The sequence below is a fragment of the Rosa rugosa genome, chromosome 5 (assembly GCF_958449725.1).
Source record: "Rosa rugosa chromosome 5, drRosRugo1.1, whole genome shotgun sequence".
In the NCBI taxonomy this organism is placed as follows: domain Eukaryota; kingdom Viridiplantae; phylum Streptophyta; class Magnoliopsida; order Rosales; family Rosaceae; genus Rosa; species Rosa rugosa.
In genome coordinates, this window is record NC_084824.1 from 4,446,998 (window position 1) to 4,467,546 (window position 20,549).

The 20,549-nt window shown below is 38.8% G+C and overlaps 5 protein-coding genes across 5 annotated transcripts; 3 read left to right on the forward strand and 2 right to left on the reverse strand.

Annotated features, from left to right (window-relative positions):
* Nucleotides 1-1,094: 1,094 nt before the first annotated feature.
* On the forward strand, nt 1,095-3,446 carry LOC133708988 (pectate lyase-like). The gene is made up of 4 exons (XM_062134584.1): nt 1,095-1,594; nt 1,723-2,383; nt 2,470-2,712; nt 2,954-3,446. Exons 1-4 carry the CDS (start codon nt 1,383-1,385, stop codon nt 3,173-3,175), a joined length of 1,338 nt encoding a protein of 445 aa, XP_061990568.1. The 5' UTR covers nt 1,095-1,382; the 3' UTR covers nt 3,176-3,446.
* A 1,269-nt stretch (nt 3,447-4,715) lies between these two features.
* On the forward strand, nt 4,716-6,897 carry LOC133712451 (AP2-like ethylene-responsive transcription factor At1g16060). The gene is made up of 6 exons (XM_062138559.1): nt 4,716-5,025; nt 5,114-5,205; nt 5,297-5,459; nt 5,562-5,612; nt 5,701-5,777; nt 5,853-6,897. The coding sequence occupies exons 1-6, from the start codon at nt 4,766-4,768 to the stop codon at nt 6,509-6,511; spliced, it is 1,302 nt and encodes a 433-aa protein (XP_061994543.1). The 5' UTR covers nt 4,716-4,765; the 3' UTR covers nt 6,512-6,897.
* A 790-nt stretch (nt 6,898-7,687) lies between these two features.
* LOC133708990 (uncharacterized) lies at nt 7,688-11,363 on the reverse strand. The gene is made up of 13 exons (XM_062134586.1): nt 11,175-11,363; nt 11,024-11,085; nt 10,766-10,825; nt 10,594-10,669; nt 10,371-10,441; nt 10,143-10,244; nt 9,915-10,004; nt 9,442-9,516; nt 9,222-9,254; nt 8,902-8,979; nt 8,437-8,505; nt 8,147-8,250; nt 7,688-7,988 (listed from the first exon to the last, which is right to left on the reverse strand). Exons 1-13 carry the CDS (start codon nt 11,221-11,223, stop codon nt 7,967-7,969), a joined length of 891 nt encoding a protein of 296 aa, XP_061990570.1. The 5' UTR covers nt 11,224-11,363; the 3' UTR covers nt 7,688-7,966.
* A 424-nt stretch (nt 11,364-11,787) lies between these two features.
* On the reverse strand, nt 11,788-14,901 carry LOC133708989 (uncharacterized). Its single transcript, XM_062134585.1, has 8 exons — nt 14,612-14,901; nt 14,470-14,525; nt 14,020-14,182; nt 13,707-13,795; nt 13,431-13,563; nt 13,016-13,108; nt 12,462-12,564; nt 11,788-12,221 (listed from the first exon to the last, which is right to left on the reverse strand). The coding sequence occupies exons 1-8, from the start codon at nt 14,786-14,788 to the stop codon at nt 11,815-11,817; spliced, it is 1,221 nt and encodes a 406-aa protein (XP_061990569.1). The 5' UTR covers nt 14,789-14,901; the 3' UTR covers nt 11,788-11,814.
* Nucleotides 14,902-17,568: 2,667 nt separating this feature from the next.
* On the forward strand, nt 17,569-20,020 carry LOC133709840 (single-stranded DNA-binding protein WHY1, chloroplastic-like). The gene is made up of 7 exons (XM_062135756.1): nt 17,569-17,853; nt 18,128-18,228; nt 18,343-18,435; nt 18,670-18,764; nt 19,103-19,176; nt 19,550-19,638; nt 19,725-20,020. The coding sequence occupies exons 1-7, from the start codon at nt 17,613-17,615 to the stop codon at nt 19,842-19,844; spliced, it is 813 nt and encodes a 270-aa protein (XP_061991740.1). The 5' UTR covers nt 17,569-17,612; the 3' UTR covers nt 19,845-20,020.
* Nucleotides 20,021-20,549: the final 529 nt, after the last annotated feature.

Consider the following 20,549-nt stretch of genomic DNA (forward strand, 5'->3'; position numbering starts at 1 on the left):
TATATATATATATATATATATATATATATATATATATATATACAGGCCCGTTCCAAAGTGGACGTCCGCACTATCGCTAAAGTGCAGACGTAGATCTTCTGCAGCGTTTCAGGCCGCGACGGCAGCTTGAATCGGGCCGGCCGGAGGCAACCCAGACCTCTTCTGGGCAGCGATCGAGATCGGAGGAGATCAAGGTTGCAGGTTTCTGGGCAGCGATCGAGATCGGAGGAGATCGAGGTTGCAGGTTTCTGGGCAGCGACCTCACCTGCAACTGCAGTTTCTGGGCAGCGCTGCAACCACATCGCCGACGACTCCACCCGACTGCAGACCGGTCCGTCCGACCCCTAGCCTCCGTCCGGCAAGCGACGCCTCGCCGTCGCGGCCTGAGCGGGGCTGCAGCGTCGACGTCCGCACTTTAGGGAAAGTGCGGACGTCGATCTTCTGCAGCGTTTCAGGCCGCAACGGCGGCGTGAATCGGGCCGGACGGAGGCCGGAGGCATCCCAGACAGCTTCTGGGCAGCGATCGAGGTCGGAGGAGGTCGAGGTTGCAGGTTTCTGGTGCAACGTTGCAACCACGTCGCCTATATATAAGGTCCTTCCATCAAGGGATTTCTATTTTAGGTCTTTTATAGGGATAGGGCATTAGACCAACTTTTCGATCATATTTCGGCATCTCAACCGTTCAGTTTTTAGGTCCTAATGTATAGATCACTTCTGCAAATTTCAGCCAAATTGGTGATCGTTAAGGTATCAAACTAGATTAAGTCAATGGACAAACCAAATCTGTCAAACCTGAACCGTTCATACTTATAATCTTAAATCGCTATTTGAATGCTTTAATGATAATTAATTTGGCTGAAATTTTGCAAAAGTGATCTACACATCAGGATCTAAAAACTAAACGGTTGAGATGCCAAAATATGATTGAAAAGTTGGTCTAATGCCCTATCCCTATAAAAGACCAAAAAAGGGATCCCTCATATATATATATATATATATATATTAATGAATTTATTGTAACATGAAGCACATTGTAAAATTTTCGCCTCAAAAGAGTGGGATTTTGATGAGTTGCAATACCCCCTCAAATTTTATCAGGAATTAGGCCAGACATTCTTTGTCTATATCAGTTAATTTTTGACTAGGACAAGAATATTTCAAAGGTGAGACTGGTTTTATCCGTCAACCATCTTCTGTAAGGTTGGTTCCCCACACTTCCCGCCATATCCATCTCTATCTTTCCCAAATGTTTTAAAACCTTGTGCTTAAAGGTAGGAGGCATCACTGGCTTGTTGGTTCAATCTATTGGTCTGGGTGGGCTAGATCTTACCTTGCTTCCAATAACGCCCTCGGCCTTCCATCTGAAGCCCCAAAAAGAAGAAATGTCACAGACAATGGCACTGAATAGACTCGGTTCAATCTTTCTCGTCTTATTTTTGTTGTTCTGTGTTGCTGTAATTGTCAACGCCGAAAATGATACTGCGGAAGATGAGTACTGGAAAGAACGAGCCGCTGTTGCTATGAAAATTGCCGAGGAATCTGTTCATCCAAATCCCCAGGAAGTTACCGAGGAGATCAATGCTGACGTACACGAGTACGTTCATGTCATTCTGCACTCCAAAATTAATAAAACTATTTTAATCGAGAACAAATATCACATGCATGTGGTTAATTTTAATTGATTGATATTATATGCATGTTTATAACAACATATGCATGCAGGCTTATCATGGGGCAAAATAGCACGAAAAGGAAATTGAGAGGTTCCAAGGGATACGACGGTCCCTGCGAGGCCACCAACCCAATCGACGCATGCTGGCGGTGTGACCCTGATTGGGCCGACAACCGCGAGAAGATCGTCGATTGCGTCAAGGGTTTCGGCAAAAAGACTACCGGCGGCAAGGGTGGGCCCATCTACATTGTCACTGATGACTCAGATGACGACATTGTGAACCCTAAACCAGGAACTCTCCGCGACGCAGTGATCCAGAAAGGTCCTCTATGGATCATCTTTGAGCATAGCATGGTGATTCGTCTGCAACAAGAGCTGATGGTATCAAGTGACAAGACCATCGATGGTAGAGGAGCCAACGTTGTGATTGCCTTTGGTGGTGGCATCACTCTTCAGTATGTGAAAAATATCATCATCACGAACATTCACGTTAAGGACATTGACTCCAAAGCCGGTGGTATGATCAGAGACTGCGTGGATCATTTTGGTTTTAGGACCAGGAGCGATGGCGATGGCATCTCCCTCTTCGGCGCTTCCAACGTCTGGATCGACCATGTTTCCATGGCGAGGTGCGACGACGGACTCATCGACGCTATCATGAGTTCCACTGCTATCACCATCTCCAACTCCCACTTCACTGACCACAACGAGGTATTTATCAACACTGATAGATGGATATCCAACATGTTATAGTAATAGGGGGAATAATTATATATCTAACATGTTATATTATCCAGGCAATGTTGTTCGGGGCAAGTAATAGCTACTCTCAAGACAAGATCATGCAAGTAACGGTCGCGTTCAACCACTTTGGGCAGGGATTGATTCAGAGAATGCCAAGGTGCCGATTTGGATTCTTCCACGTGGTGAACAATGACTACACCCATTGGATAATGTATGCTATTGGTGGTAACATGAACCCTACCATCATCAGCCAGGGTAACAGGTACATTGCTCCTGAAAGCCATGTCGCAAAAGAGGTATGCAGTTAATTCGTGTACTACTACATTCATCAAATTTGTTTGATAATAATGTTGTGCATTTTGTTCATCAAATTTGTTTGATAATAATGTAGTGCATTTTGATATGTGATCCACGCATTGTTTGATGAACAAATTTTGTGAATTGACATATATGATAAGTCATTAGTACCTGATTAACATATATGATAAGTCATTAGTACCTGATTAACAATGGACAAATTCTCGTTAAATTAACTAGGTGACCAAGAGGGAGTACACAGACGAGTCGGAATGGAAGCACTGGAATTGGAGATCCGAGGGAGACTTGATGGTGAATGGAGCATATTTCGTTGAATCCGGGGACCCCAACGTTGCGAAATCAGAGAAGATAGAAATGTTGCCGTTCAAGCCCGGGACGTTGGCCTCAACCCTTACTAGATTTTCCGGCGCTCTAGAGTGCTGTGTTGGCCAACCATGCTAGTCATGCATACACAGATTAGGCTCTTCAATTTTGCATGGGCGAGTAGAAAAGTCTAATTGTGGATACACAGAAGAAGTGGATCGATGAGAAAGGAAGAGAAACATCCGAGGTAGCATGTGACGAGCATTAGAGGGAAGGAAGGAAACTATGATTTGCAGCTGCTCTGTATATACATGTTTTTTTGGTTTGTTTAGAAAGTAATTAAGTAAGAAAAAAAAATGTAGGATTGGGACAAAGGGAAAATAAGAGATGGTCAGAAACGTTTTCTGTTTTTTTTTTTGTTTTTTTTTTTAAATCTAGGTTGATGATCGATTTTCATTTTGATGTACTATTAAAAGCAGTAATACACTCATTCTCAAAAAAAAAAAAGAAGCAGTAATACACTAGTACATGAAAGGAGAAACATTTTCTTTTCTTGAATAAAATTAGAAAATTAGTTTTCTCCTCCTTATGCTTCTTACATATACTTCGTAAATAAAAGTATTATCAACGTACAAACATGAAAACGAAAATAACTAAGTTCTAAGAGTCTCATTGTGCAATAATGGAAGAAAAATAAGTTTAGGTAATGGTATAGGATGTGATCAATCTCAGGTCAAAATTTTTTTTTTTTTTAATCGAATGAGACTTTTTACATAAGCGAGTAGGCACAATCTTACGACTTACGAGGACCGAGTAATATTACTGTAAAGTTTTGTCGTGAGTAGGGAATCTAACCTTCTTTATTTCAGTTTTAGCCGGAGTATCATTTTTAGCCGTCATTACATAAATACTTCAATCTGTCTCCATGCCTGATATTCACTAGAATTAAGCAGTTTCCAACAAACAACAGCTATCTATATATGCACATAATGCATGTGTTTTAGTGTTCTAGACTTCTAGTGTTTGAGTGTTTTTGTGTGCCTTGAAATGTATCCTTTAGCACACATACACTAATCTACGTAACAGTAATTTGGAAAGCATCTATGATCTATATCACAAGGTTCGATTCCATAGTAGTTAACGCTATTGAAAGCAACTCCAAATTTAAATACCTATATACAACTGAGCGGGCCTGTACAACTGAGTATCAAAACATGATGAAGTATAAACTCTTAATTGGACGAAGAACCCGAAGCTGGAAGTAATGACTAAAGCACAAGACCACAAATAAAACTTGGCCTAATAGCCACAGAAAATACAAGTTCTTCATGCCTCCTCATCCCAGAAAACAAAAGCATAAAGCATTTTGGATATTAAAATCTAGGAGAAGCCAAACCTCACCTTTGTCTCCCATGAAAATATAACTTTGTCCACTTTGATCAGCCAAAAAATACACCAATCATTTCGGTCATGGCTTTTGTATATATTCAAGATGACTTTTGTCTATAGCTCACCAGATCAGACCCTGAAGTCGGCCTCTAGCTTTGTAACAGTGCACATAATTGTCTCAGTTTGGCATCGAAGTGATCGAACATGGGGAACAAAATAGGCATAAGAACAAGTAAAGGAACATGTATATAATACAAGCACATCTGTATTCTATTTTCCAACTACAAAAGCTAGCAGAAAAGTGAAAACCAATTGTCTTTTGTTGTTTGGTATTGACAGATGGATCAGCTGGCTAGTAGTGTGAAATCAGAACTCGTGACTAGCCCTAGTAAGCGTCCAATTTGCATGATCGAAGTCGATGCTTTGGTTAACAAGTGTGTCAAGAGAAGGAGGAGGGATTCATCCACGGCTGTTTCACCAACAGGTCATAATGTTGATCAACAACAGCAGACACAGCCTAACCATCCATCGAGTACTACCACTACCACCACTACTACTACTACTGTCAAAAGAAGTTCCAGATTTCGCGGAGTCAGCAGGTTTGTTACATTGTTTTTTTTTTTTTTTTTTTTCTTTTCAGGTAAATTTAAATGTTGAAGAAGCCTAATGGTAAGAAATTATATGCAGGCATAGATGGACAGGGAGATATGAAGCTCATTTATGGGACAAGGGGTCTTGGAATCCAACACAAAGGAAGAAGGGAAAGCAAGTTTATCTGGGTAAGTACTTAATTACTAGCTAGACTGCTCAGAACCACTTAATTGTCAGATAAACAAATCTTGAATCATCTAACACAGAATGTATATGCAGGGGCTTATGATGAAGAAGAATCCGCAGCAAGAGCATATGATTTGGCAGCACTCAAGTACTGGGGAACATCAACTTTTACAAATTTTCCGGTGTCTGATTACGAGAATGAAATTGATCTAATGAACACCCTAACAAAAGAAGAATACTTGGCCTCTCTAAGAAGGTATTTGTTCATCTTAAAATTAATAAGCATTGAGAAGCCCACTTTAACTGTTGTGAAAATTTCAAGTCAGTGACCCTTTTGTTTTTATCTATTTAATTACAGAAGAAGCAGTGGCTTTTCAAGAGGTGTATCCAAGTACAGAGGAGTTGCAAGGTAATTAAGCTTCATAAATTTTTGACCTTTTATCTTTAATTTGTAGCTTAAAAATTCAGGTTGAACTCATCCAAGAATTAAACTGCAGGCATCATCACAATGGGAGATGGGAAGCAAGGATTGGGAGAGTGTTTGGAAACAAGTATCTGTATCTTGGCACTTACGGTAAGTAATTGATTACCAAACACCTTCATCGATGGACTAGAATTAAATCTTGGTTTTGTTTGATGATCACTGCAGGTACCCAAGAAGAGGCAGCTCACGCCTATGATATTGCAGCGATAGAATACAGAGGCATAAACGCTGTGACCAACTTTGACTTGAGCACATACATAAGATGGCTCAGACCAGGACCCAGTTCACTTGTTGCTAATTCTCAAGAACAACCAAAACCAAATATTGCTGACTCCAACAGCAACAATCCAAGCAAGGAAGAGAGACCAATGTCAATCTTTAATCCGAATAACTCATTCGCAGTAGAGGGTCTAGACACCACAAGAACTAGGGACATTTTCCAAAGACAGAATACTATGCCCCCCACCAGTCCTACTTGCACCCCTCAGTCATCTAATTCCCCAACTGCACTCAGCCTCCTCCTCAAATCCTCCATATTCAAGGAGCTGGTGGAGAAGAATTTGAATGATGAAACCGAAGAAAGTGACGATGAGAAGAGTGATATAATAAAGAACTTGCTGCCGCAGACAAACGGGACTGAAAATCTGAAGAGAATTTTGTATGAAGGGATTCACAACATCCCTTTTTCGTGTTCATCCAACAGGGATATGTTGCCTGCTTTAGAGTCCCGGGAGAAGAACATGCTACCATCATGCAATTCGAGGGGGCAATCCCTTTGGAATAATGGTGCCATCAACATGTTCTCATCCGCTGATTTCAACTGATCGACTTAAAATTAATTACAAGATCATCGTTCGGGTGTTGATCTTGTACTTATGTCCAGAACGAGTTCGTTGGGAGTTTAAGATTAAGCATTTTGGAAATGGGGAGCTAGAGGATCTGCATTTATAGTTTAATTACTAGGAAACTCTAGCGAGCTAGATACCTTTGTTTTTGCTCTTATTCTGACTGTTAGAAGCAGTTGATTATGTGAATAAATCCCTAGAATGAAGTAATAAAAGGATTGGCTAGTGTGACATGACTTTACATAGTCTTGTAGCCTCTTAAAATAATTGAGCGATATTGTACTAGTGGATGGTATCAATTTTCCCTTACTTGCTTGACCATCGATTTAAGGTACAAGCACGTAGAGATCCATTGTATGTGCCGTTCTAGCCTTGAGATTAATGAAATTCTCTTTTCTGTCAAGAAAATGAATTAGTTAGTGATTACTCTAACATATGAGAAATATAAGACGATGGGGTGGTGTTTGGGTAAAATGACTTAATATAGAAGATTGAATGACTTCTGATTTTTTTTTTTTTTAGTTAAAATTCTCCTTTTGCCATAATTTCACAATTTTTTTTTTTTGAACAAGTCTAAATCGACCTGTCATTGATACTAAAACTAGAAATGATCACCCTCCACTGCCATTAACTAAACTCAACCAGAATTATTTTTCTTTACGATTTTGTAAAGTCAACAAAAAAAAAAAAAAAACCGAGAATTGGGGCAGTTTTTCATTGTTACAGCACATCTTTCCTTCTGCTTAGTCTCGCTCGCATATACATAGCCAATTTTGGGTAATTATTTTTTTCTTTTGGTTTTCTCTCCATGAGAAATACCCAACATATATTCTCAAAAAAAAAAAAAAAAAAAAAACCAACACCCCACATATCTTACAGATAGAGCAAACTTGTCACGAGTGTCATCGAGAGGTTGATTCTATGGGTTCCACTTCTGTTCTAGGCTTCTGCACTTGGTCAATTGTAAAAGAACTTGTGCATGTTTTTTGTTCATTTGATAAATGTCGTTCAATAGTTTGTTTGGTAGGGGACGAGCAAAGTAGATAGTTAATAAACATAACATTTTTCAAGCATATTTGTACCAAAAATTAGTATAGACGAGTTTAATCATTGCAACATCCACTACAAATTCATCTTACAAAGATAAGCTAGAACTGATCAAAAAGGAAAAAGAAATATCAATACCATTACTTCAGCCTTATAATGGCATCTCACACAATCAGTTCAACAGTATACTTTCATCTAGTTCAGCTGACAAAATAATGTCATAAGCTCCAAAGTAATATTTACTTCATTCTCACCATAATCCGAAGCTTCGAAAAAATAAAATAAGTGAGAACTGAGATTGTATACATTCAAACTTGAATGTAGAACCTACATAAGCCGCTGCAGTAGCCACATGGCTAAGAAGCTATCTTGTTTAGAATGCTACAATCAACACTTGGTTGACACCGACCTGCAAAATTAAGCACAAAACAAAAATCTCTCATTATGTATAGTGTTGATAGAAACTTAAAGAGTTCATGCATGCATAGCTACATGGTTGGTAAAACACAGATGCAAACATCACACATGATTGGTTCAACAAACCCAAGACAGAGTTTCAATTCTGACCTTAGCAGGTTCCTTGGAGGCTCTTCCAACTTGGGAATATCATCTTGCACGATACCATCACTATTCAAACGGGCGGACACAGTATCCGCAATTTCTTTAAGCCCCTGTAAGAAAGTGACAACAAGTACAATCAAGCAGCAGATCTTAATGGTCTAATTATCGAGATTCAGCAGCTAACAAAATAGCATCTTATTGCAATGTAATCTAGAGCATACAACTCCATGTCCTGTGTTCACTGCTTCCAACCATGATAATGTCAACAAACATCAGTAAAAGGATTCTTAGAATACCATTATGCTTGGTTCTGAATATGAGAGTAATCGGCCACCCCGTGCATTATCAGAATTTTTAAGCTGCTTCTGCAAGTAGAAATAGTAAATATGAGCATCCATGCAATAAACATGCTTACTAAGAGACAGTACTAAGGGCCTCAGTAAAAGGCAAATAAGAGTGTATAAAGCATTTAAAAGATTGATTGCTGCTTAGGAGAATCAGTCGATAATCATTTAATAATGCATTTCCTTAGAAATAACCAGACTAGTAATGCCGAAGGCCCCCTTTCCCACTTGGAGACCAACAACAGATTAAGTAGTTTACAATGAAGTAATGAACTTGATGGCAGGACATATCTTTGATCATGATATTATCTATCACTGATACAATCAACATTATTGTTTTCAACTTCCATAAGAAAAAGAAATGGAAGTTCCAGCAGCATCAATAACAAATTATAAATCCAAAGAGCAAGTACAGACCTGAAGAGCTCCAGGCATTTCAACTTTTTTCCCGCTAACAAAGTTGCAAAGGTAAGCAACACCCATATTTGCGAAATCCTGAATAGCATATACATGTCAGAATAACCTTAAGCAGACAAAAGATGTACATAGTAGCTGCCGCTCAAAAATTTACGAAATCAAAGATTTATTTATTTTAATTTTAATTGCGAAGCAGTCAATTTTAAACTTACAGTGTGTAGAAAACTCAATTTTAAATGAAAGCATCATAAAATATGAATCCTATAGCTTCTATCAATTAGATATGGCTTCTCTATTTATTACAAAAACAAGCAGTTTACCTGCTTTTCTTCAAGAGAACATATCTTCCAATCCTGAGAAAAGAGAAGACGAAACAAAGTTACGACAAATCAAAGAAAAAATTCAGAGAGGAGAAAGACTATAGGGTAAATTAAAAGAACTCAGAGCCCATGTAACACTGCAGGAATGTTCTCCCTGAGGAGCAAAAACATTGCAACAAACAAATCGTAGAAAAGACAATCATGTTGAAGCATAACTCACCAGACCAGAGACCAAGCTCTGCAGTTGACTCAAGTTAAAGTCCAGATCAGTGAGAGAATGTTGAACTCCAGCAACCTGTTTCACAAGTTGCAAACAAACGTAAGAGACAATGAACACCAATATAATGTATTCTCATGTATAATACTATTGAATCCAACATATACCCATATCCATATGATACTACCCGAAAAGTACACAGTACAGGACTCCACTACCATCAAATTGGACTAAACCTTATTAAAAACTGAACTTTCAGTCAAATGGTGATGATGGATGCTAGAAAAGACATCGAAGAAACAGTTGTAAAAGGTTCATTAAATGTAAACTAACTTTGATCATATCAGAAATTAAAGCATGGAATTTAACAAGATGACCCTCATCAAACATGTAAAAGGATAAGCATGTATTCTAAATATAATTTTTGCATCTAGGAATTAAAATATAAAAATTTATAAGATGCAAAAAGAGCATACATCATTCTTAATTGACTTTGAGAGATCATTTTGTTCCAGCACTTTATCATCCAAATTCTGGATTCTCTGTGTCAGGTGCTTCTTCGTGTTCTGTCAAGCAAAGAAAGTTAAACACAGTTTAAGAGTTTGCAGATATTCCTCGAGTCATATTAAGTAATCCTGCAAATAAAATTGAACTTCACGTAATATATGAAATTTTTCTGCACAATCAGGAGAGCAGAAACTTACGACAACAGCTTCTTTTACAGTATCCAGACTTTTTGTCAAGTTTGTAACAGCAGCAGTCATATTACGCTTTGTCACATACATGAGATCCGAGAATTTAAGACCCTAACCATATTTGTTAAGAGAAAAAAAAGTTTAGATTACTGAGTCACCATCCATTGAATAAAGAAAAATACAACACACAGACGCAATTGAAGAAATACAATAGGCATATCCATATAATCTGCATACCTTCCACCACATGTAACCGTAACCCACTGCCCCCAAGGTAGCAGCTGGCACTATAAGTGATGTCAAGTTACCTAAAGAACACAGGAGTTTCATAAAACAAAAAAGAACCAATTAGAAAATATTTCTTTCACATCACGAAATGCATAATTCAGAACAGAATAGCAGTAAACTCGAACCAGCTTAAGAACTTCTTTGAAAAAATTCAAGTAAAATAGTGAGGTACCTTGGCCACCCCCATTAGCATTCAGTACAACTGTTTGTCGTGCAGAGCGTATCTCATCCAGCAATCGGTTATACATCTGAAAAATTCATATAAAAGCTTCATATCCATACGAATAAATTCGACACCGAAAAAATATAAAATCTAACTCTGGTTTATCAAATTCAGTCAATACCTGCGATGCAATCTTATCAGAATCACCTTCTGATTGCTCTCCTGATCCATTCAACAAAGCCTGCCAGAAGCAAATAGAACCGCCAAAAGTAACAACATATAAGCAAAACTAGCTCCAGAATTTTTCTGAAAACACAATTCTTCATCGAAAAAAAAAAAAAAAAACTACTTGACTGATCGAAATAAGCAAAAATAGTACAAAAATAGAAGAAAAAAAAACAGCAGTAAACAAGCAAAGCAAAACGAATCAAAATAGTACCTGAAGCTCAGCGATCACGTCGGAGAATTTGCCGTTCCTAACGAGGATGGAGCTAGTGTAACCTGTAGATAGAACAATCGGAGCTCAGATCGAACAGAGCTAATTGATTCAGCAAAGCAAAATTGAGGCTCAAATTACAGAGGCACAGTACCTGCTCCAGCTATGAGAAGGACCCTGCTAAGACCAATTTGCATAGCCATGGCTGCGTTTCGGTTTGGATCAGAAACCCTAAGCCGTTAGCCGGGAGTGTGGATTTAGAGGAGAAAGTGGGCGAGACTTGGGGGCGCTTGTGATTCGGGGAAGACGACCTTTTCTACCTCTTTTCGAATACGACGTCGTGGCTCTCTGCCCAACCGCCTCTTTTGTTTTTATGACTATTGACTTCTTTCCCACTTTTTAGTTGGAGCGCACGGCTCTTCGGCCCAGTCTGAATATGAAAATAGCCCACACGAGCCCAAAAGTCCAATACCAACTGGGCCTGTTCTAGTCTTGTAGTGGACGGGGCCTGCGCCGGCCCTCTATTTTAAACCAAAATAATAGATTAGTCTTTAATAGCGAAAGTTCTATAATATTCCAAAGTAGTCATTAGATTAATCATTGCGTACATGCCTCTAGAATTTATCGGGTGAAAACACAAAATTGATCGTTAGTCCAAATTTTTTATCGGTGCAATTCTAGAAGCCTATTGTTAGTTCAGGCTTGGCCTTCAGACTTTTTTGCTGCCCATATTCTCAAGTTTATAGGGATAGCAGTCAGCAAGAAAATTTTGTTCTGGTGAGAAAGAAAAATGTTCATTGATTTCCTTCCTCAGATTGATGACCAATCTTTGAGGGATGTACATTTCTGTTATGAGTAGGACATGTCCTACTATTATGCCCATTCTCTTTGCACAACTTGCACTTGTATGTTCTTCGGCTTACAGAACTGTGAAACCCGTTCTTTACATCAATAAACTTTGGTCCAATCACTTTGGGGCATGTCGTTCGATTGTGGCCTCTTTGATCACATATTCTGCAATGGTGAGGTCTTCTAACAGTGCTTTTGGGACGGCTCAACGTTGGACAGGTTCTTCTGTTATGACCCTTTTCTCCACACACGCCACAGATGAACTGCCTATTCATCAAACTAGCCTTCAGTTCTGGACAGTAGTGTCTCCTATGCCCCTCCCGCCCACAGTTTCTGCAGTAAAATTTTATGCCTGCATACAAGGACAAAACAGATCAAAGTCAGGTTTGGTACCATACCAAATAAACTTTCCCAGGTTCTAGAATGGGAACACATTGCACAGGAACTAACAGTTGAAAAGCTTAAACAAGATCAACCATTACACCGTAAGGTTCTGACAAAAGAGGCAGTGTGATGTGAGTATGAAACATAGTATATTCAACTAAAAGCTGTCTGCAATGAACGTGTAATTTAGTATAAGAACTGAACTGACCCTGCATGGAAATGCTCCTTCTGCGACGGTTTTCTGGGTCACTAAAGAAAGCTTTTAAAGTTTCAGAGGTATGCTTTCTAGCTGCGGCAGTTCCCTTGGCTTTCTGCAATGCATATAAGAAACTTCAGTTGAATTTTTCATTTTCAAATTCAGAATTAGTGTTCTTCTTCTGTTATTTCTCACTCTCAACCCATATGATAATGCAGTCATCAAACTTTTCACTAAGTTATCACTGCAGATAATAATAAGCCAACACACAGGTGGCATGATTTATATATAATTGAAAGTTACTTTTCTCTGCAGCAAAAGCTCCAGAACAGGGAACTAGAAATAGCATTGATGGAAGCTTTGATTTTGTATTTGAGGTTTTCTCATGAGTCATGAAAGCCCTCAATGTTAAGATATTTTAAGTGATCTAATTAGCAACATTAGTTCTACAGAAGAAAAAAAAATAATCACCTGAAACAATCATTTTTAACAAGTAAATTCGAATGGACAGTCATCAAAGATAAACATCAGAAGTTCCAAAGATATTCAATCTTACAGTTCCAGACCTTAATTGCTGCCACTCTTTGAGCATGAAGCCTAGGATCACGGTGGATAATCTTCATTCTCTTACTAAATAGACCAGTTTTGGCATTCAGACTCTGCAATCATCCAACTAGACAAAGAAGATTAAATTCATGTATGGCCAGTACATATTAACACTACAATAACTAATATATGCAAATGCAAAACTGAAAAGTAAGACAGGAAAACAATAAAAAGCACTTATAATCTCCAGATTCTTATTCAGAAGTGCAAGCATGCTATCTACGAACTGGATCCACTGGGATGGCGAAGAGTATGGTAGCTAATCTCTGTGCATGATAGCTTCAATTGCAGGCATCATATATAGCTAATATGCAATAAGATATATATTTATTTCATCATGCAACATGTCGGGTAAGGTTGAAGCAGAAAACTAACTTTCAGAGAGCGGCTAATCTTCAGTCCAACTTCAGGAGGTGGTGACTGGTATACTCGCTTTGACTTTCTCTTAACATCCAGTTTTATTTCCAAATTGTCAACTTCATCATCTTCCTTCACTTTAAGTGGAGAACTGGGAATGGGAAAAGATAAAAATCCAGAATTACTCTGCAGTCTCTAACAACTCCCAAATATTGATATGTACATGCTAACGATACAAAAATAAAACAGTATCTAAAAACTAAAATGAAGATTAAGTAGGTGTAAAGAAGATACATTGAGCGAGCTTTTTCCCATGGCCGTTCATCAATCGACTCTTCCCATATGACACAATCTCCCATGCACTGACGACAAGTCATTATGCCCTGTTACGAAATAGTGAGATAGGAATTAGGCAACTCTTGTTGTCTCATCATCTTATTAATGTATGGAACCGTCCAAATTACACAAAAGGAACTAGATTTGATAGTGGAACTATATATCTGATTCAAGGACAATAGTCTTCTTCATATTAAGTTCATCCTCTTCTCAATCTCATGTTATACTGATGATATAGGAAATTATACAAGCAGCCGGGAAAAGCACATACCTTGCCAAGGCACTGTGAACAGTCTGATCTGGACCTTTCTATACCACACTCAGTACAAGGAGTATATCCCCTCCCTCGGCAACTTGGGCATGGTAGCTCTCTGATATACTGACCATTTGGACCGAACCAAGAGCTTGGTTTTCGCGCACCCAAACTAGCATTCCTAAAAGTAAGATTGATCGTTATACCATACTTCACATATCTTCCCCCAATAAATTCACTTTAATATACCATTGAACAACATATATGAGTACAAAAGGTATTAAAACAGCAAAAAGGAAAAAGCAGGCAAGCTCAACCATTCACACAGACTAGTCTTTAGTAGAAAGTAATGGCTAGTTTACTTATAATTAAGATATATTTGGCCAATAATGCCAAAACCCATGTACCATAAGCAATAATATACACAAAACAATGCATGGAATTCCGAAAGATGAAAACTTTACTGACCTTGGCTTCAGATTACCCTCAAGCCCGAATAGGTCCTCAGAAAGATCATAGCCCAACTGCCATTACAAAAACAAAGCACAACCCAATTACACAAAATGCAGCAACAATTTTCTAGAAAGACTAAGAGTGTGAGATACTGTACCTGCTTTGGCTTTGACGCCGAAACAGAGTCGTCGCCGTTTGAAGAAGAAGAAGAAGAAGAAGAAGTGACTCTGGGGACGAAGGTTAAAGTCCTTCTCTTGAATTTGAATAAGAACAAGAAGCTCGAGCTCTTATGACTCCACTGCGGCGCAAGCCCTAACGAACACAACGACGACATTTGACATTAACAAAACGCAGAGAAAAGCTCCCAGCTTTGCTTTGAAGAAGAAGAAGAAGAAGAAGAAGAAGAGCCGGTACTAATTCTGAGGCTGAAAAAGTGACAACCGGCCGCGCCTTTTTCCGCGATGAAGCCCATTCCACCACGTGGCTTTAGGGTCACCCAATCAGAAGAAATAAAATTTTTCTTCTTTTATAAAACTGTCCATGCTCTCTAAATATACAATACCTAAAAAACCCCTCTGTTGGGCATTGATTGGTCTACCGCACCACGTGGCGGTGCGGGTGCCCCACGCAAGTCTTTCTCGTATAGTATATGCTCTTGGGCCGGAAATTAGGCACATGTACATATGGTTTTTTTTTTTTTTTTGTTATCCGACTTTAGAAAATCGCCAAAAATAAACGACACGGAATTTTTGAGTTTTGTCAATTTGAAAAGTATTTTAAAATTATAATTCAAAAAAATATAAAATTTTTGTAAGAAAATAAAAAGGGTCCTTGACCCAAAACACCAAAATGAACAAAAATTGTCTCACTTACCCCAGCAACAAATTTTTGTTCCCACATACACAATTTAACAGAAAATGACCATTTTACCCTCAATCCAATTAAAGATTTACAACCCTGCCACTCTGTCTTCTCTCTTTGCGGACGCCGATTCTCTCTCTCTCTGTCTTCTTCAATTCCCGTCTTCTTCCCCTCCAAGTTTACCTCTCTCTCTCTCTACTTTCTCTCTCTAGATCTTACATGCTCTGAGCTCTCTCACTCCGAGTCGCCATGGCGGCTCACCGATCTCTCCTCCTTCTCTTTCCCTTACTCGCCTCCCTCCTCCTCCGTAATGCGGCGGCGAACACTCTCTTGTTGCGCCTGATACACCGCTTCTCCGACTAAGCCAAGGCTCTCAAGGCTTCCCGCAGCACCGGCGACGCCAAATGGCTCGGTCGGTGGCCGCGGAGAAACTCCATGGACTACTACCACCTCCTCGTCAACACTGACTTCCACCGCCAGAAGATGAAGCTCGCCGCCATCGCCTCTTTTTGTCATCATCAGTTCCAGTTCCTTTTCCCCTCTGAAGGTAGCAACACGGCATCGTTTGGCAATGACTTCGGCTGGTCCGTCTCTCTCTGCTCATTTTGCTTATTCCTTCTTTGAAATCGAGGTTGTTTGATAATGGAATTTGTGTGTGAATTGTTAGGTTGCATTATACATGGATTGATATAGGGACGCTGAATATTTGGTTTTTGCCACAATGTGGCTTTCAATTCTGCCCACCACATGTTCGACGAAAGTCCCCTGTGAACTTCGGCTTTGCTATAGCCGAATTTGTTGTTCTGTTTTTTTTTTTCTTGAAAGGTATTTTTGTTTTGGGTTTTTTGGCAAGGAATTGCATCTGTTCAAATATAGTTTTAGCTAATATAGTATTCATTCAACATTATTGTTGACCAATAATATTATGTAGAAAAGATTAGAAAGTAATAAAGGTCTATTGGGGGCAATAGACGTCTGTTAAAGGTCTATTGGGGGGCAATAGACGTTTTGAATTGATGTAATCTCCTCGTTTTTTTTCTTTAATCAAAATTTTATTTGTGTAATTTTAAGAAGATTAGTTCCCATTTCGGTAATCGAAACGTCTATTGGGGGTAATAGACGTCTACTAGGGGGCAATAGACGTCTATTGGGGAGCAATACATGGTTGATAAACGTCTATTGGAGGGCAATAGACTATTAGGGCAATATTCATCTATTGGGGGGCAATAGATGTCTATTGGAGCAATAAACCTTTCCGGTGAGGTTTTCTAAAAAGTCCGGTGGGCGGCAGCCGGTGACGGGCTCCGACGAAGCCTCCTATGGTTTCTCTCTCTCTCTCTCTAAGTAACAAAGGGGTGAGGGGTAAAATGGTATTAAAAAAAAATTAAAAACAAAAAAAAAATCTTATTGGGGTATTAGGGAAGACTCCCTTACGGTGCGTTTGAATGAGAAAATTATAAAATCTGTAGGAATTTATAAATAATGGAATCTTTAACTCCATCAATCTAAAATTCCATTAATTGCAATTTCTATTGTTTGGTTGCATCTATTGAGGATTTGAAATGTGTAATAAATTAAGAAAGTTTAAAACAAATAAAAAGATAAAATAGAAAAAAGTCTTGTTTTGGAAATGAAAATTGAATACTGCAAAGAAATTCGTAAATAACACCTATTTTGGTGGAAATTGAAGTGAGGAATTTAAATAACGAATTCCTTCGTTTTTTTCCACAGAGAAATTTAAAATTACAAATCTGATAATGCTAAACGAGGGAATTGGCTTTTATGAATTATGAAATCCTCACTTTCAATTCAATTCCATCATTTTTTTCCCTCATCCAAACACACTCTTAGAGTGTATTAGGTAAGAGGGAATTAAAAAAACTTAATAGGGTTAGTGGGAAAAAAATCCCTAAAAATGAGGTAAATGGACAAAAACCCAAATAAACATTGCGATTTTGACCGAAAACCAGTGTGTTATAACTGTGGGTTATGGGTCAAAATCAAGATTTCGAACATTTTCTTAATTTGTGGGAGAAACATTATCGGATTAGTCTAGACAGTGTTAGAACATCGTTCTCGGGTGACACGGACTGTTTGGACCTCGTTAGCCTCGCTCCATTTTGGAAAAACTCACCGAAATTGGATTGGCCAGTGTTATTTAACTTGGGCTAATTAGGCCCAGGTGTATATGATATTGGGCCGAGTGAGGCCCACAACTGGAAATGAAATATAGCCGGGATGAATAATAGACAGAGAGGGAGGGAGAGAGAGAGAGAGAGAGAGAGAGAGGGTTAAGGATGCTGAAGCTAGAGTACTCGCTATCTTCCCCGGTGGCGGTTCAAAACCCTAACCACTCCCTTCCGAGCAAAGCTAGGGTTTTCAGCACCAATACCTTTGGGTTCGCCCCCAATTCGACGTCGTTTGGGAAGAGACGACTCGCCTTGAAATGTCGTCAGTCTGAGTACTTCGAGCAGCAGAGGCTCACTCCCCCAACTCCCCCGAGCACCGCTGCTTCTGCTGCTCAGAGTCCCTCCGGAGGTACCTTTCTGTGTTCCAACACTCTTTTGAAGCCAATAGGGAGCTTTTGGATTGTGATTGCTCGGAAAAAGGAAGGATAAGAAAATGTGGAAACCAAAAAAAGTTGGAATCTTTTTCAGTTTTTTTTTTTTTTTTTGGCCTGGTTATGAGCTCAGTTTTCATGTTTGATTTGTGTTAGGGTTACATGATTAGAGTGGAGATTTAAGAAGGTTAAGTTGAATTTCCATGTTTATGGTTTGATTGCTAAATGGTTTGGTTTGGTTTGGTTGTGTAGCTACTGCGGTGCCGGCTAGGTTTTATGTGGGACACTCGATATACAAAGGAAAGGCGGCGCTCACCGTAGAGCCCAAAGCTCCAGAGTTTACGGCTTTAGATGTATGCTTTAGTGATTGGTGCTTCATTTTGTTCTTAGGGCATTGTGTTGATTGTATAGAGGGTAGGGAGTGATTGTGATTGTGATGTGATGAGATGATTTGGTGTCTTCTGCAGTCGGGAGCATTCAAAATGTCGAGGGAAGGCTTTGTGCTACTTCAGTTTGCTCCTGCAGCAGGTGTGCGTGTGTATGATTGGAGCAGAAAGCAGGTGATGTGTGCATATTTTGTTAGTACGAACAGTGATTAGTTTGTGGAATTATAGAATTTGAAGAGTAATTGTGAAGGTTTAGTATGCTATATGTTTACTTTGGAAACTCCTACTTTCAAACATTTGAATTCTATAGGCTATAATTTTGATTGTTCACTTTTCATTTCCTAATATTTGAAAGATGGTTGGACTTATAATGAATGTATAAATATATGAAAACTTTATTTTGTGTAGGTATTTTCGCTATCAGTGACAGAAATTGGAAGCATAGTGAGCCTTGGTGCGAGGGAGTCCTGTGAATTTTTCCATGACCCCTTTAAGGGGAAAAGGTGCCATGTCTACTCCATTTTGTTCATTTTATGCTGAAGAATGGGAGTTTGAACTCCCTAATGACATGTTACCTGGGTTTTACATCTTGTTTATCATACATTGAACATAAAAGTCATAATTTGGATTAAAAACCAAAAACATTACGGTCATGATATATCATAAGCTTGGTTTTGTATGACCCAAAAGAACTTGGTACTGTGGCCATATATACTGTGATATCCATCAGTCCATGTATGTCTATGCACATTCTCCAAACACATGTTGCGCTGCACCTTCCTCATTAGATGATTACTTATAGTAAAAGTAAAAAAATATTGAAAATTATTTTCTTGTGCAGTGAGGAAGGCAAGGTCAGGAAGGTGTTGAAGGTGGAACCTCTTCCAGATGGATCTGGCCGTTTCTTTAACCTAAGTAATCCTCTTTTTCCTTAAATTCTTTGTGATGAACATTACAATAGTACCTTCCTTGTTAATCATATGTTATCTGATGCAGTGGTTGTTCATTTTTGATCACTTGTCAATATAATTGTATGATGTTAAATTAATACCTTTGGCACGCTTATTCTCATTCGCTCATCAAAGTACGGACTTTCTAGTTACCATTAAACAACAGCATGCTTCATGTTTAAACAATGAAATATGTAAATGCACTGGCAGAATTTATGCATTCAAAAGTTTGACGATACTTTGTCATTCTGTTTTATCAAATATAATATTAGCCTCATTTGGTCAATGGTGCATTCTATTTCTGATATGAACTGATGATTATTTGGCATTTATTCAAGGTGTTCAAAACAAGCTTATCAACTTGGACGAGAACATTTATATTCCTGTCACCAGAGCAGAGTTTGCTGTTCTCAACTCTGCTTTCAATGTATGATCTCCACTCATTTGTATTGTCCTCTACTAGTTTTGCTGAATTCCTGCCTGTTAGGACTCATGTCCACGTGTTCTCTGCAGTATATCTTGCCGTATCTTATAGGTTGGCATGCATATGCAAACTCTATAAAGCCAGAAGATATGAGCCGTGTGAATAACGCCACTCCGAGATATGGAGGAGACTTTGAATGGAGCCGGTAGTGAACGTTGCGGGGGCTCCCAGAAGTGCAAATTAGCTTCTTTCTTATGTGTTGTAACTGTAATGTTATTAGGATTTAGGAAATCCTAAAATTTTGTTAATCAGTAGCTACGTGTTTTATGGAAAATCTAGTACAGATTGAAGAATGAAGAGGCTGACCTTGTCCTCTTTTCTCCCATCCCAAAGCTTTTTTTCTTTCTATTTTTTTTCGTTCTTTTCTGATTTTCAATTCAAGCTTGTTTATTCTTGTGGAGAACTTTGCCCCTAATGTGAAGTTATTGCCTTGAGATATATTACCTAAAAAGACGGACATTGGTGTCAACCTTCGTCCATGAATTGAGAATGGGCGTGTATGTATCCATGATTCCATGAAGTTGCTGTGGAAAATACATATTATGATTTGTTGAAGGAAATTGTTGGTACTTGGTCACAAGTTGAGATTCTAATCATTTCCTTAATGGCTGCATTCTTATGCATGATCCCACTCAATTGACCAACTATGTTGTATTATACTGCACGACGTACTGCAATTATGCAATTCGTCTAGACAAGGAAAACAAAATGTTGGCCCTATTTGTTTTAATCCGATGGCTAACCTAGCCACGATATCAAATACTTGCAAAAAGCCAAGAAGAGTGTTTCCTATCCAATATGAGGACAAGTCGTGGCTGCATTTTGGTCCAAAGAGAACATAATTTTTCTATGGG

What these genes read in the sequence shown, in the direction of transcription:
- LOC133709840 (XM_062135756.1), top strand. Translation starts at nt 17,613, where the DNA reads ATGCTGAAGCTAGAGTACTCGCTATCTTCCCCGGTGGCGGTTCAAAAC. An exon ending in TGCTCAGAGTCCCTCCGGAG is followed by an intron (nt 17,854 to 18,127) that starts GTACCTTTCTGT and finishes TTGGTTGTGTAG; the next exon opens with CTACTGCGGTGCCGGCTAGG. An exon ending in CAGAGTTTACGGCTTTAGAT is followed by an intron (nt 18,229 to 18,342) that starts GTATGCTTTAGT and finishes TGTCTTCTGCAG; the next exon opens with TCGGGAGCATTCAAAATGTC.
- LOC133712451 (XM_062138559.1), top strand. Translation starts at nt 4,766, where the DNA reads ATGGATCAGCTGGCTAGTAGTGTGAAATCAGAACTCGTGACTAGCCCT. An exon ending in TACTTGGCCTCTCTAAGAAG is followed by an intron (nt 5,460 to 5,561) that starts GTATTTGTTCAT and finishes ATTTAATTACAG; the next exon opens with AAGAAGCAGTGGCTTTTCAA. An exon ending in AAGTACAGAGGAGTTGCAAG is followed by an intron (nt 5,613 to 5,700) that starts GTAATTAAGCTT and finishes ATTAAACTGCAG; the next exon opens with GCATCATCACAATGGGAGAT.
- LOC133708988 (XM_062134584.1), top strand. Translation starts at nt 1,383, where the DNA reads ATGTCACAGACAATGGCACTGAATAGACTCGGTTCAATCTTTCTCGTC. An exon ending in ATCAATGCTGACGTACACGA is followed by an intron (nt 1,595 to 1,722) that starts GTACGTTCATGT and finishes ATATGCATGCAG; the next exon opens with GCTTATCATGGGGCAAAATA. An exon ending in ACTTCACTGACCACAACGAG is followed by an intron (nt 2,384 to 2,469) that starts GTATTTATCAAC and finishes TATATTATCCAG; the next exon opens with GCAATGTTGTTCGGGGCAAG.
- LOC133708990 (XM_062134586.1), bottom strand. Translation starts at nt 11,223, where the DNA reads ATGGCTATGCAAATTGGTCTTAGCAGGGTCCTTCTCATAGCTGGAGCA. An exon ending in CTGATAAGATTGCATCGCAG is followed by an intron (nt 10,670 to 10,765) that starts GTATTGACTGAA and finishes TGAATTTTTCAG; the next exon opens with ATGTATAACCGATTGCTGGA. An exon ending in GTTCTCTTGAAGAAAAGCAG is followed by an intron (nt 8,980 to 9,221) that starts GTAAACTGCTTG and finishes TATGCTATTCAG; the next exon opens with GATTTCGCAAATATGGGTGT.
- LOC133708989 (XM_062134585.1), bottom strand. Translation starts at nt 14,788, where the DNA reads ATGTCGTCGTTGTGTTCGTTAGGGCTTGCGCCGCAGTGGAGTCATAAG. An exon ending in GAGGGTAATCTGAAGCCAAG is followed by an intron (nt 14,183 to 14,469) that starts GTCAGTAAAGTT and finishes TCTTACTTTTAG; the next exon opens with GAATGCTAGTTTGGGTGCGC. An exon ending in TGGGAAAAAGCTCGCTCAAT is followed by an intron (nt 13,564 to 13,706) that starts GTATCTTCTTTA and finishes TCCCATTCCCAG; the next exon opens with TTCTCCACTTAAAGTGAAGG.